The sequence below is a fragment of the Elaeis guineensis genome, chromosome 1 (assembly GCF_000442705.2).
Source record: "Elaeis guineensis isolate ETL-2024a chromosome 1, EG11, whole genome shotgun sequence".
Lineage (NCBI taxonomy): Eukaryota > Viridiplantae > Streptophyta > Magnoliopsida > Arecales > Arecaceae > Elaeis > Elaeis guineensis.
This window is the reverse complement of record NC_025993.2, coordinates 157,511,387-157,526,228: the sequence shown is the minus strand read 5'-3', so window position 1 is coordinate 157,526,228 and position 14,842 is coordinate 157,511,387. Positions and strand designations below refer to the sequence as shown.

Here is a 14,842-nt window from a genome sequence, read left to right as displayed (position 1 = left end):
AGCCCACTACCAGACGGTTACAAATGTCGCCATCAATCCGTTGCCTCCTTCGCCTATAAAAGGGGGACCCAGATACGTTATTCTATAAGCTCATTTCTTATCTCAAAACTCTGCTAAATTCTCCGTTCGAGCACTCCATTCTTGTTGAGGCAGAGAACTGACTTGAGCGTCGGAGGGTCTTGCCGGAGCAACCCCACCTCCGGTTTAGACTTCCTTTGCAGGTCCCGACGGCGACCGCGGCTTCCCCGACTCCAGCTTCTCCGGCGCAAGCAGATTTTTGCACCAACAGGATTGGCGCTAGAGGAAGGGCTGTGTCTTCGCAGTATCCTTATTTTTAAAGGAGCGCTCAACGGATCCGCTTCTGGCCATCTTTTCCGGCACCCGCTCCTCCTCCCCTCATCTGATGCCCTCTCACGAGGTCTCTGCACAACTACCTCCGGCTATGGTCGCCGATAAGGGGTGGCCAGATGACCGGTCTCTACCGGATTCCGTCAACGTTATCTCGGGGGAATCCCGACGGGAGGCAATCAGCGTACCAGCTGCATCCCCTAAGCGGCAAAAGGTTGAAGAACCCATAACCTTCACCGAAAAAGACGCCCAGGGAGTCCAATTCCCTCATAACGACGCGATCGTAGTCTCCTTGAACATAGCGAATTACGACGTCCGTCGCATTCTTGTTGACAATGGAAGTTCGACCGACATCTTGTTCTACGATGCCTTTTCAAGAATGTCCACTCTTAGCGATCATCTGAGATCGATTTGCTCCCCCTTGATAGGATTTACCGGTGACGCCGTTCCGACGGAGGGAATGATAGCTCTGACTGTGACCGCGGGTCAGTATCCAAAGCAGTCCAGAGCTCTGGTGAATTTCCTGGTGGTAAAGGCACCATCTGTCTACAATGCAATCCTTGGCCGACCCGGCCTCAATGCCCTCAGAGCTGTCGTTTCAACCTACCATTTGAAATTAAAGTTCCCCACCAGCCAGGGGATCGGAGAGGTCCGGGGAGACCAAGCCATGGCCAGACATTGCTACAACATCGCCTTGCAAAGAAGCGATCAAGCGGACCTCTGTTCGGTCGATGGATTGGATGCTCGCGATGACCTCACTGAAGAGAGGGGTGGTCCAATCGAAGACCTAATACAAATCCCTTTGAATGATGGGAACACGGAGCATGTGGTGTTAATTGGCTCCAACCTGGGGGAGGAGGTGCGGACGCATCTTGTGGATTTCCTCCGAAGGAATGCGGACGTTTTCGCATGGATCCCGACGGATATGCCGGGGATCGACACAGAAGTCATGGAACATCATCTGGCAGTCGATCCTAAACATCGACCGACGAAAGAAAAAATCCGGAGTCATGCCCCAGAGAGGCAGAAGGCGATAGCCGAAGAAGTGGATAAGCTTCTCAAGGCCGGATTTATTAAGGAAGTCAATTATCCTGAGTGGATCTCCAATGTTGTTTTGGTCAAGAAAGTAAACGGCAAGTGGAGGATGTGTATAGACTTCAAAAAGCTGAATAAGGCTTGTCCAAAGGACAGCTACCCCCTTCCCAGGATCGACCAACTGGTGGACGCTACCTCAGGCCATGAGCTCCTCACTTTTATGGACGCGTTCTCCGGCTATAATCAGATTAGAATGGCACCGGAAGATGAAGAAAAGACAGCTTTCATCACTAATCGTGGCTTTTACTGCTACAGGGTCATGCCTTTCGGCCTCAAGAATGCGGGCGCGACCTATCAACGACTGGTGAACAAAATCTTCAAAGAGCAGATCGGCCGAAACATGAAAGTTTACGTGGACGATATGCTTGTAAAAAGTAGGTCTTCCAGAAATCATGTCGCCGACCTCGAGGAAACCTTTGGCGCTCTTCGAAAGTATAGAATGAAGCTGAACCCGACCAAATGTGCTTTTGGGGTAACCTCAGGAAAGTTCCTGGGCTTCATGGTATCGGGGCGTGGGATTGAGGCCAATCCAGAGAAAATTCGTGCCATCCAAGGGATGACCGCCCCAAGGTCGGTCAAGGAGATTCAGTGCCTCACGGGAAGGATAGTGGCTCTTAATCGCTTTGTCGCGAGGTCGGCCGAACGATGTTTGCCCTTCTTTCAAACCCTCAAGCAGCCGAAGAACTTCTGTTGGACCTCTGAATGCCAACAGGCATTCAAAGAATTAAAAGGCTACCTTAGCTCACCCCCGCTGCTGGCGAAGCCCGAACCTGGGGAGGAACTATTTTTGTACCTGGCAGTCTCTTCCACGGCCCTCACAGCTGTCCTTGTCAAAGAAGAAATGAAAGTCCAGCGACCGGTCTACTACATTAGCCGCACGTTGAGGGACGCCGAGATCAGGTATACTAAATTAGAAAAACTGACCTACGTCTTGTTGATTGCAGCTCGGAGACTCCGACCTTACTTTCAAGGGCACACGGTGACGCTACTCACCGATCAACCGATCAAGGCGGTCTTGCACCGAGTTGATACCTTCGGAAGGATGGCAAAATGGACGATCGAGCTCACGAAATTCGATATCAACTACAGACCTAGACCGGCAATAAAGGCCCAAATATTGGCAGATTTCATTGTAGAGTGCACCATCCCAGAGGAGGCCGAACCTGAGCAAAGTGGAGTTGACAGCCCGAAGTCTCAACCGAACTCCCCCAACGAAGAAGCCAGTCCCTCCGATTGCTTTTGGACCCTCTTTGTGGATGGATCTTCCAACGTGGTAGGTGCGGGCGCAGGCCTGATCTTGGTCAGCCCGGAGGGAGTCATCGCGGAGTACGCTCTGCGTTTCGAGTTCCCCACAACAAATAATGGAGCGGAATATGAGGCTCTGATTGCAGGATTAAGGATCGCCAAAGAGCTGGAAATAGGTCAACTCCGGGTGCACAGCGATTCCCAACTTGTGGTGGGACAAGTCAGCGGGAGTTATGAAGCACGGGAAGATAGTATGGCCAGGTACCTTGAGAAAGTGAAGGAGCTTACCCCCGCCTTTAGCAGTTTCGACATCAGGCAGATTCCAAGGTCGGAGAATACCAGAGCCGATCTTCTCTCCAAGCTGGCGACATCAGCTCCGGCCGAATTACCCAAAGGCATCCTCTTTGAAGTTTTAAAACATCCGAGTACAGAAGAACCGCGGCCCGTAATGGAGATCGACCACGAGCCCAGCTGGGTCGACCCGCTGATGACCTATCTTAGAGATGGAGTTCTTCCCCGGGATGCGAAGGAGGCTCGGAAGCTCCGAAATCAAGCCTCCCGGTACATCCTTTATGAAGGCAAATTGTACAAAAGATCATACTCCTTGCCCCTCTTAAGGTGTCTCGGCCCTTAGAAGCTGACTACGCTTTATGGGAAGTACACGAGGGAGCTTGCGGAAATCATTTGGGTGCCAGATCTTTATCCCACAAGCTACTCCACCAAGGGTACTACTGGCCAACAATGCATCATGATTCGATTGAATACGTCAAAAAGTGCGATCGATGCCAGAGATACGCCAACGTCCAGAGACAACCCGCTACCGAGCTCACCCCCTAAGTGCCCCATGGCCTTTTGCACAGTGGGGGATGGACATCCTTGGCCCCTTTCCCATGGCGTCTGGGCAAAGGAAGTTCCTCCTGGTAGCGATCGACTACTTCACCAAATGGGTTGAAGCCGAACTACTAGCAAAAATCACAGAAGCAAAAGTACAAGATTTCGTTTGGAAGTCAATTGTGTGCAGGTTCGGTCTACCTAGAACCCTAATCACTGATAACGGACGGCAATTCGCGGGAGCAAGATTCGCCGAATTCTGTGAAGATCTAAACATCTCCCACAACTTCACATCAGTAGCCCACCCTCAGGCGAACGGCGAAGCTGAGGTAACTAACAGAACCCTTTTGCAGGGAATTAAGACAAGGCTTGAAAAAGCAAAAGGAACTTGGGCGGACGAGCTTTATCACGTGCTATGGACGTATCGAACTACCCAGAGGTTACCTACAGGGGAGACTCCCTTTGCTTTAGCCTTTGGTACGGAAGCCGTCATCCCGATCGAGCTTAAACTCCCGTCGGCACGAGTCGTGGCATTCGACGAACCCCAAAATGCACAAAGTCTCAGAGCCAACCTCGACCTGCTGGAAGAAAGACGGGAGATTGCTCAGGTTTGAATGGCAGCCTACAGACAGAAAGTTGCCCGATATTACAACGCCCGGGTCAAGAGCAAAGCCTTTAAAGCAGGAGATCTGGTGCTTCGACGGGCTGCTGTCTCGCAACCTCAAGACCGGGGGAAGCTCGCCCCGAATTGGGAGGGACCTTATGAGGTCAAAGAAGTAGTTCGGCCCGGAACTTATTATCTCAAGGAGCTCGGGGGAGCCGACCTCCCGCGATCGTGGAGCTCAGAAAACTTACGGATGTACTACCAGTAATTTCGTTTTAATCAAAAAACGCATGCCCATATGTCTTGGGACAATTCAAGCAAACTGTATCAAAAACAAAAGGGCAACCTTATAAAGTCAAAGGCCCGGTTCTTTTAGACCGGATGGAGGGAGAGGCCTTACAACGCCCATATGTGCCCCCACAGCCCTGTTAGGGACAGGAGGAGAACCTCGCCCTAACTTGAGCAAAGTCGAAGGCCCGGTTCTTTTAGACCGGATGGGGGGAGAGGCCTTACAACGCCCATATGTGCCCCCACAGTCCTGTTAGGGACAGGAGGAGAACCTCGCCCTAACTTGAGCAAAGTCGAAGGCCCGATTCTTTTAGACCGGATGGGGGGAGAGGCCTTACAACGTCCATATGTGCCCCCACAGCCCTGTTAGAGACAGGAGGAGAACCTCGCCCTAACTTGAGCAAAGTCAAAGGCCCGGTTCCATTTAGACCGGATGGGGGAGAGGCCTTACAACGCCCATATGCGCCCCCATAGCCATGTCAAGAACAGGAGGAGAACCTCGTCCTGACATGAGCAAAGTCAAAAGCCCGATTCTTTTAGACCGGATGGGGGAAGAGGCCTTACAGCGCCCTAATGCGCCCTCGCAGCCTAGCCAGGAACAGAAGGAGAACCTCGCCCTGGCTCAAATAAACGGGAAGGCCCGGACTCCTACGGGAGCCGGGTTCCGTCCACGACGCCAAAGAAGATTTCACCCGGACTCCTACGGGAGCCGGGTTCCATCCACGACGCCCAGGAAAACTTCACCCGGACTCCTACGGGAGCCGGGCTCCATCGCCGACATCAGCTACAGGACAACCCCGCCCGGACTCCTACGGGAGCCGGGCTCCGCTGACAACAGCAACTGCCGATAGGCCTTGTCCGGACTCCTACGGGATCCGGACTTCGCCTTTAACCTTGATTGCAGGAAGACTTCGCCCTGACTCCTACGAGAGCCGGGCTTCGCCCACAACTCTAACTTCAAGAGGGATTCTCCGTTCGGGCTCCCACGGGAGCCGAACTTAGCCTCGACTTCAGCGGAGAAAAACTCCAGGCAAAAAAGGAAGGCAATGGATCGCAACAGCGATGATCGGAAAGCAAACAGCGCACGAGGGCAACGGGAGCTCGGATCCTCGAATTCAAACCCCAGGAAGGACCCCGAGCCCAAATGGCCCCGAGCGAACCTGCAGCCGTCAACGGAATAACAACTGGGTATCTTCGAACAGCGTAAAAGCCAAAAAGGAGCTCGGCAAATAACAACCCTACGCGAATAAAAGAGGTCATCGATGACCTTGGGACGACGTGAAAAAGAAAAGAAGAAAAGAAGGAAGAAAGAGGAAAGGAAAATGAAGAAGTTCGACAGACAACTATTCAATGCAAGATGCAGACAAGGTAACCAAATCTTCTTTTTATTTAACAAGATATACGTTACAGGACCCGGTGGGTCAAGAAAAAGATATACATCGTCGCAAGCCTCGCGAGCACGGCTTGGAAGGGGTATACCGAAGGCCGCTCTGAGCTGCAAACTCCTCTTCCCGTCTCTGTCCTTCTCAACCGTGTTCTCCAGTGCGTGTAACGGACCTATCAGCTCTCGCCCCACCTCGCTTCGCTCCATCTCCGAAATCCCGACCCTAGGGGGGAAAGGGTGGGATAGATCCTCGGGGGCGGTAAGGGCAACGGCGGCAATGACGAAGACCTGTTTCAAGAAGAACCGGAGTCACCTTGGATGCAGCGGTGATACCAGAGATACACTCCATCTCCGAATGTTCCACGACAGCCGCCACCCAAAATGCTCCTGCAAGGTCGGCATGCGCTACTTCCACCGTCCCCGCAACAAGTTCCACTGCCCCACCGTCAACGCCGACCGCTTCTGGTCCCTTGGCCCCGACGGTATCAGAGATCCCGCCATAGCTTGTGACGACAGCTCTGCCCTCTTGACCGGTATCACCCCGCCTTGCTGCTCCAAAATTCTCAGACAGAATAACTTCACCGGCTGCCCCCGTTATTAAACCCCTGTTGTTGAAGGAATTCTTTCTTGAGCCCCCTTTAAAGCGACGGAAATTCTCACCGGCCGCCGTTCTCCTCCTCACCTTCCTCCAAGCCCTAGACATCCCCTCAAGAACGGCCTCCGGGGTAGAGGACATGGTGTAGGAACCCTCAGAGAAGAATTGGGGGGCTGAAGAAGGCAAGGACTGGTGCGAGGGAAGCAAGGCTCTCAGGCGAAAGAAAGGCGCCAGGATGAAGCCATGAAAGGACTAGGGGGTTTAAATAGCCGACGGATCCTAGCGCAGTTATGGCGGCGGATATTCCTGGGCCAACTGGTGCGTGCCACGTGTCGCGCTTATCCCCTTCATCGCTACCGAGGGTTGACCGTTCACAAATTCCCATGGCACAGCGCTTGGGATCGCGTTCCGACGGGAGTTTCGAAAAGACTCTTCAGGTCACCTTCATCGAAAAGCGGGCTCTGACGTACACACATTAAATGCCAAATATCTAGGGGCGGCGGTACGCAGGATTCGAAGGGGCGACTTCGGCTGTGTCTATCTCTCTGTACTTCCTTCGTTCGAAATTCAAACTCGGAAGTAGGGGGACTGGTGTTGGGTATAAAATACCCCCAGCCGAAGTCCTCCACAGAATCAACGGCTCCGCCAGCAAGGCCAACCTCAAAAAAAATCTCCGCCCGGGTTCCCACGGGAGCCGGACTTCATCCTCGACGACCAACAACTTCAGCCGCAAGCAGCTCCGCCCGGACTCTCACGGGAGCCGGGCTCCGCCGCCGACATCGACTACAGGACAGCTCCGCCCGGACTCCCACGGGAGCCGGGCTCCGCCGCCGACATCGACTACAGGACAGCTCCGCCCGGACTCCCACGGGAGTCGGGCTCCGCCGCCGACATCGACTACAGGACAGCTCCGCCCGGACTCCCACGGGAGCCGGGCTCCGCCGCCGACATCGACTACAGGACAGCTCCGCCCGGACTCCCACGGGAGTCGGGCTCCGCCGCCGACATCGACTACAGGACAGCTCCGCCCGAGCTCCCACGGGAGCCGGGTTCCGTCCTCAACATTAACTGCTGGTAAGCCCTATCCGGACTCCTACGGGAGCCGGACTTCGCTTTTAACCTTGACCGCAGGAAAGCTTCGCCCGGACTCCCACGGGAGCCGGGCTCCGCCGCCGACATCGACTACAGGACAGCTCCGCCCAGACTCCCACGGGAGCCGGGCTCCGCCGCCGACATCGACTACAGGACAGCTCCGCCCGGACTCCCACGGGAGCCGGGCTCCACTGCCGACATCGACTACAGGACAGCTCCGCCCGGGCTCCCACGGGAGCCGGGTTTCGTCCTCAACGTTAACTGCTGGTAAGCCCTATCCGGACTCCTACGGGAGCCGGACTTCGCTTTTAACCTTGACCGCAGGAAAGCTTCGCCCTGACTCCTACGAGAGCCGGGCTCCGTCCTCGACTCCAACGGCTGCCAGGCAGACTGTGATCGGGCTCCTACGGGAGCCGGACTACACCGACAACTTCAGCCGCAAGCAGCTCCCCCCGGACTCCCACGGGAGCCGGGCTCCGCCGCCGACATCGACTACAGGACAGCTCCGCCCGGGCTCCCACGGGAGCCGGGTTCCGTCCTCAACGTTAACTGCTGGTAAGCCCTGTCCGGACTCCTACGGGAGTCGGACTTCGCTTTTAACCTTGACCGCAGGAAAGTTTCGCCCTGACTCCTACGAGAGCCGGGCTCCGTCCTCGACTCCAACGGCTGCAAGGCAGACTGCGACCGGGCTCCTACGGGAGCCGAACGGACTCCTACGGAAGCCGGACTACGCCGATAACTTCAGCTGCGAGCAGACTCCGCCCGGACTCCTACGGGAGCCGGGCTCCGCTCTCAGTATCAACTGCTGGTAAGCTCCGTCCGGACTCCTGCGGGAGCCGGGCTTCACCTTTAACTTTGATTGCAGAGGACTCCGCCCGGACTCTTACAGAAGCCGAGTTCCGCCCGCAACTTCAGCTCCGAGAGGGTTCCGCCCGGACTCCCACGGAAGCCGGGCTCCACCCACGACCCCAACTGCAAGGAGGACCCCTCCCGGACCTCTACAGAGGCCGGACTCCGACCGCTGCCGAGCTTCAATCAACAGATCCGCGCCCCCTGGCAGGTCACAATAACAACCATGATCCTGTTCCACTTCCTGTAGCGGATTCCGCGCGGCTCCATCACCCCCTGCGGCGGACCCATTACTCTCTGACAGGCTGTGTCAACGGCCACGATTCTGCTCCGCTCCCTGCGGCAGGTGCTGCGCGACTCCACTACTCCCTGACAACTAGCGGCAACGGGCGCCGCTCCACTACCTGCAACAGGCTCTACGTGGCAGGCCATGACAATAGCCACGGGTCTACTCCACTACTCCCTGACAACTAGCGGCAACGGGCGTCGCTCCACTACCTGCAACAGGCTCTACGTGGCAGGCCATGACAATAGCCACGGGTCTACTCCACTACCCTTCGCAATAAATTTTTCTGACCATGGGCAGCCCACTACCAGACGGTTACAAATGTCGCCATCAATCCGTTGCCTCCTCCGCCTATAAAAGGGGGACCCAGATACGTTATTCTATAAGCTCATTTCTTATCTCAAAACTCTGCTAAATTCTCCGTTCGAGCACTCCATTCTTGTTGAGGCAGAGAACTGACTTGAGCGTCGGAGGATCTTGCCGGAGCAACCCCACCTCCGGTTTAGACTTCCTTTGCAGGTCCCGACGGTGACCGCGGCTTCCCCGACTCCAGCTTCTCCGGCGCAAGCAGATTTTTGCACAAACACACATATATATATATATATATATATATGCATATATATGTGTGTGTATACACACTGTACACACACGCACACGCACACACATATATATACATATAGGTATATATATATATATATGTCTATATATGTGTGTGTGTATAGACATATATATATATATATGTCTATATATGTGTGTGTGTATAGACATATATATATATATATATATATATATATATATGTGTGTATCTATGTATATGTGTGTTTGTGCGTGCGTGTGTGTGTGTGTGTGTGTGTGTGTGTGTGTGTGTGGGCACGCAGACATCTATACATAGAAGGCTCAATTTTAAAGACAGCTGGTGGTATGCTTCAACTACAGAGAACAGGATTCAGAATTCCTTTCACTAGCAGAAAGTAATGGTTTGATACTTTAATTTGCAGCAGCTAACTCTTATTGAAAAAAAAAAAATGCTACGGTTACGTGAAAATTTGCATCCTTGACTTGGTGAGGTGATGAAAGGGATGAGATCCGAATAAATGGAAAGGAAAAAATAGAGGAGGAATTTTGCTTTCACTCTAAAGAGAGATACTATAAAGATAGCCCAATTTATGAAGATTTTTATCTGGATAGTTATCAAGAAAATTGAGATTAGGAAGATATAAAGAAAATAAAAATGGGAAGACTTATTTCTTATTTGAATTTTTTTTTGACAATAAACATAAAAAGAGATATTTCTTAGTCAACAAACCTCTTATAATTTTTCTTTTCAATTATGAATGATGGAATTGTACATTACAGTATATAAAATATGATCAGTTTGAAAACACTGTACGAAATGAAATGTAACAATATTTTTTTTATACATATCTAAGTAATGAAAAATAAAAAATATTTTTTATATATCCATCTAATTTATTATCTTTTTTGAAAATGATAGAATGAAAAATGTCCATATACAAGACAAAAAATTATCCCACAGAGACCTGCATAATTATTAGGTTTATACCGATGAACAGGAAAAAAAAAAAAAAAAGATACATAGAAAATATGTATATAAGAATAAATATCATCTTATTTGCTCCCTAAAAAAAAAAAAATCTGATCCCTTCAAAAATGAGTCCCATCTAATCTAGAGGCTGAGGGACAAGATATTTTATATTTTTTTGGGTAGTCAACAAGGTATTTTATATCTAAGACAATGAGATATGAAGAACGCTTGGAGCTTAGTTTGTCATCATATGGTATTGCAATTGCAGAGCTGAACGTGTGATTGCTAAGTAGTTGGTAACTGAAGGTCGCTGCAACTTTTAACACTTTTCACTCTGCAATTTGAAAATGTGATTACTGTCCCTCTTTCCAGCTTGTTCCCGTGGAGTATTAAAATAAAAATTTGATGAAAAACAAACACCTGAATGGAATCCAAGGAGGATTCTTCTGTATCGGGAGGGGAAGAGAAAGACCGAGAGCAGGGTACAACACGGCAAAAACGGGGAGTCAAAGAATACAATACAACAGGCAGCAGAGACCCGCACACGGTTGAGACTGGCACTTTTCAGGCATGAGGCGCCAACGGTGATGCTTTCCTCCTCCTGCTCCTACTTCTCCTCTCTTCGATCATCTTGCGCCCCATGTACCTTCACCCAGCACACCAAAACAAAGAGAAGAACGAACCAAGCATATTTCATCAGATATACGCATCACTCGGCAAAACTCAAAAAACTTCCAACTAATGGATGAGGAAAAAAGCAAGAAGAATTAAGGGAGAGGACTTTCACATTTTAGTTTAAAAAGAAAACAAAAACAAAAATACTCACCGGCCCATCATCATGAGGGTGGCCTGGGGGTTGGTACCGGGGGAGACGGAGAAGGTGGAGCCGTCCACCACCCGGAGGGAACCGACCCCCATCACCCGGTACTCCCCGTCAATCACCTTCCCCACGACGCAACCCCCGTGGTAGTGCCAAATCGTGGCCACCGTCCGCCGGCAGAACTCGGCCAGCGCCGCATCGTCGGAGCGGTTCGCCGGCAGGGCAGGGCCCACGTACCTGAACTCCCGCCTCCCCCACCATCCCGCCAGGCGGAATTCCTCCATGGAGCGGGACCCCAGAACGTCCCCGAGCCTCCGCACCCCAGCCACGCACCGGGCCAGGTCCTCCAGGCTGGAGAAGTAATTGAAGCGGACGAGGGGGTTGTCCCGCACGTCGAGGGAGGCGAGGCGGAGGGACCCCACGGAGGAGGGCCCCGGGACCTTCTCCACGAGTGTGGCGACTGTGACGTAGAGTGGGGAGGCCGGGTCATGGAGGAAGACCGAGCGGGAGGGGGAGAAGAAAGGGACGACGTTGGAGGCAGCCTCCAGGAAAGAGCTGTCCGCGGCGTCGGACTCGGGGATGCCCACGACCTGGATAAGGGAGTGGTCGAGCGGGACGGAGGGGATGATAGAGATGCCGTTGCGAGGATTGTCGTAGAGGTAGTTGCCCACGTTGGGGTGGTGGAGGGCCACGGGGATTCCCCACGAGGAGAGGTAGGCCCGAGGGCCCACCCCGCTTAGCAGCAGCAGCTGGGGGCTTCCCAGCGCCCCAGCGCACAGGATCACCTCCCCCCCGGGCCGCGTCATCGCGTGATGGTGTCTTCCGAAACGGTCCAGGTACACCACTCCGATCGCCGCGTGCTGGTTCCGCCGCCGGGAGCCTACCATGCCGGAGAGAAAGACAAAAATAAAAAAATCGATCAGACGCCAAAAACCAAATGGTCAACGTTATCGGTGCGAAACGTTTTTGTTTTTATAATTCGGAACATATTTATGAACAATTTACTATGAAAATTACAACGCGAAAGAGAAATTGAAAGGCAGCTAAGTCTGCCAAGAGTCTGAGACATTGATCATTCTTTAAAAAAGAGATGAACGAATAACAGAAAAGCAAAAATTTAAAAAAAAAAATTGCATGTCAAAAGTCACAAACTACTATCGTGAGAAAATGTCGTCTCACTTTAGGAATAATAAAATATTCAGTAAAATTCATAAATTATGTAAAAATAGCCAAAGTCTTGAAGAAATAAAATGGCTTTTTTTTTTTTTTTCCTCGATCAAATTATAAAGCAAACCTCTCAAAACCTGAGAATATGTTGGCAACTTCTACGACAGAATTTGGAGACCAAGACTTCATCAAGCGAACGGCTAAAGATTTACTAATAAGAGTTGCGTTGTCTTCTGTATGATCTCAGTTAGTATATTGAACGGTGCTGATGGAAGATCCAGCTCAGGGATGGGAATCACATCCCATCGCAGCAAGTGTCCGAACCAGAATCGCTGGTCCAGGAACCCAAGCCGATGCAATTCCCTCCAAAATACGGTACACCAATCAGCCGTTCTCCCAAGATCATACGGCTGAGATCAAACAATTCGAAACGAAAGAGGAGGGGGACAGAGAGCGCGAACCGGGGAGGGGGGAGTTGAGCAAGATCCGTTCGACGCTGGCGCGGAGGGCCACCCGGATATTGTTAGGGTTGGCGAAGCCAAGGAGATCGGCGGCGCTGTGGCGGCGGCCGGAGGAGTCGAAGGTGGAGGCGCCGATCTTGGTGCCGGCGACGTGGTGGACGGTGAAGCCGTTGTACGGCGTGACGTTGGCCTCCAGAAGCCCGTCGCGGACGGCTGACTGCCAGCTCCGGAGCACCGGCCGGAACGTCACCGCCCTCTCGACCCACTCGTAGGACTCGTTCACCAGCGCCATGTCCCAGTCGAGGGCGGGGGAGCTCTCGAAGAAGCCGCGGTGGGCGCGGCTGTAGAAGCCGGCGTTGATGGCGCTGCTGCCGCCGAGGACCCGGCCCCGGGCGTTGGGGACGCCGTCCTCGGAGGTGAAGGCGTGAGCAGGGGAATCGGGGGCGTCGGTTTCCACCAGGGTCCGGAGGAACCCTTCTTGGCTCATTAGTGAAGGGAACTCCTGGGGAGCGCCGCCGCGCTCGAGGAGGAGGACGCGGTGGCCCTCCGAGAGCGTGGCAGCGAGGGGACACCCGGCGGTGCCGCCGCCCACAACGATGTAGTCGTACTCGGCCTCTGGCCGGAACATTGTGGCGTCGAAGGTGAAATGGGCGTAGCTGGCCGGCCCTGCCAAGAAACCATAGCTGAAAAGGGAAGAGACGAAGAAGAAGAGTAAATCTCAAGAAGGAAGGTGATTACCTTGCTGAGGAGGGGCTTCGCTCCGAGAGAGGAGGAGGAGGAGGAGGAGGAGGAATTGGGTGGGAAGGAAATGAGACGGAGAGGTTTTCTTGGCCATTTTCTTGAAAGGAAGGAGGGGTTTGGGGTATCTTTTGGGAGTCGATTGGGGGGGGAGGAGGGGGAAATGGGTGAGGGTTCGGTCGGAACCCCGTTAGGAGAGAGAGAGATGGTGCAGCGGGCTTTGCGGGTTGGTGTTCGGGTTTTTGTAGCGATGGAAATATGCACTCGATTCACAGAGTTTCGAACTTTGGCCAGTCTCAGAGGCGTGTAAACAACGGCGAAGGCCTAAAGTAACCGCTTGCTTGCTGAAAGAAATTAGAAGGTGGCACGCAGATAATTTGAACCAAATCGCCGTGAGGGCGAGGGCTGCAGTTAAGCTATCATTTTCAAATGTTCCGGTTATCTGCTGGGCGTGGTTTGTTGAAATCTACTTCTAGCCTCTTTTTGATATTTTTTTTTTTTTCGATGAAAAAACTCAACTTCAAGTCTAACAGTGAGCAAGCGAGCTGGGCACAACAATATGACAAGCACCGTAACATGATACAGACCTAGAACTCAATCTGAATTCAAATATTTTAAGAAAAAACGGTCAGATCATTCATTGCCTTGATACTTAGAAGGTTAATCTGACTTCATATGGCAAATCGACCTTTAATTCTTCAATTGTAGGGTCTGCTGATTTTGAAAATAGTTGATCTTTACCATTTATAAAGGGAACCCATACACGTGATCTAAGGAACTTCATATCCACCAAGGTTCTATTATATAAAATCTGCAATGACAGTCCTCTGAATATTTAATCTTTTTTATTTGGGCCATAGAAATAAACTTCTTTAACGTAAATGAGATGATGTGCTTCCATTTGGGTGAAAGTAATGCTGACATTAATAGAAACTACAAGTTGGTCCGTCGCAGGTTCACTTTTTACTTTAGACCAGGATTTAACCGGGCATCATACACGGTTAAATTCCATCAAGAGGAGGGGAGAGGTGGGGGAGGGAAGGAAGGGGAGGTGCGCCAGACCTTCAACAAAAGAATGTATCGAAGTCGGCAGGGATTTGGATAAATTTTTTCTTCTCTCCCTGCCTTTCTTCTGATTTCCCTTAATGCAGACATGGCTAGGTTGAGACCGGAGAGTATCCGACTCACAAGACTCCAGCAAAGGCCTTCATGATCCCATCCCGCAAATTGTGTATAAGTTGTCAAAGACCAAAGCTCTAAGCCCAGTATCACTGAGATGGGAATCGTGTAATATGAAATCATGAGTTTAACGGGCCCAATATACTTAATCCATTCCAGTTTCACGCTATACAATCATATAGACATGCCTGGCTGATCCAGTCAAGAAGAATTCCATTACCAATTTATGCCGCTAGGAAATACTTGAGCAAAATAAACTGCATTAAAGCTTAATGTGCAATTCACCTTGAAAGACTTGCTGGTGTGCGCTTATG

The 14,842-nt window shown here is 51.8% G+C and overlaps 1 protein-coding gene across 1 annotated transcript; it reads right to left on the bottom strand.

Moving 5' to 3' along the window:
- Positions 1–10,386: 10,386 nt before the first annotated feature.
- On the bottom strand, positions 10,387–13,384 carry LOC105039402 ((R)-mandelonitrile lyase-like). Its single transcript, XM_029263055.2, has 3 exons — positions 12,612–13,384; positions 10,990–11,863; positions 10,387–10,809 (listed from the first exon to the last, which is right to left on the bottom strand). The coding sequence occupies exons 1-3, from the start codon at positions 13,237–13,239 to the stop codon at positions 10,728–10,730; spliced, it is 1,584 nt and encodes a 527-aa protein (XP_029118888.1). The 5' UTR covers positions 13,240–13,384; the 3' UTR covers positions 10,387–10,727.
- Between the last annotated feature and the right edge of the window lie 1,458 nt (positions 13,385–14,842).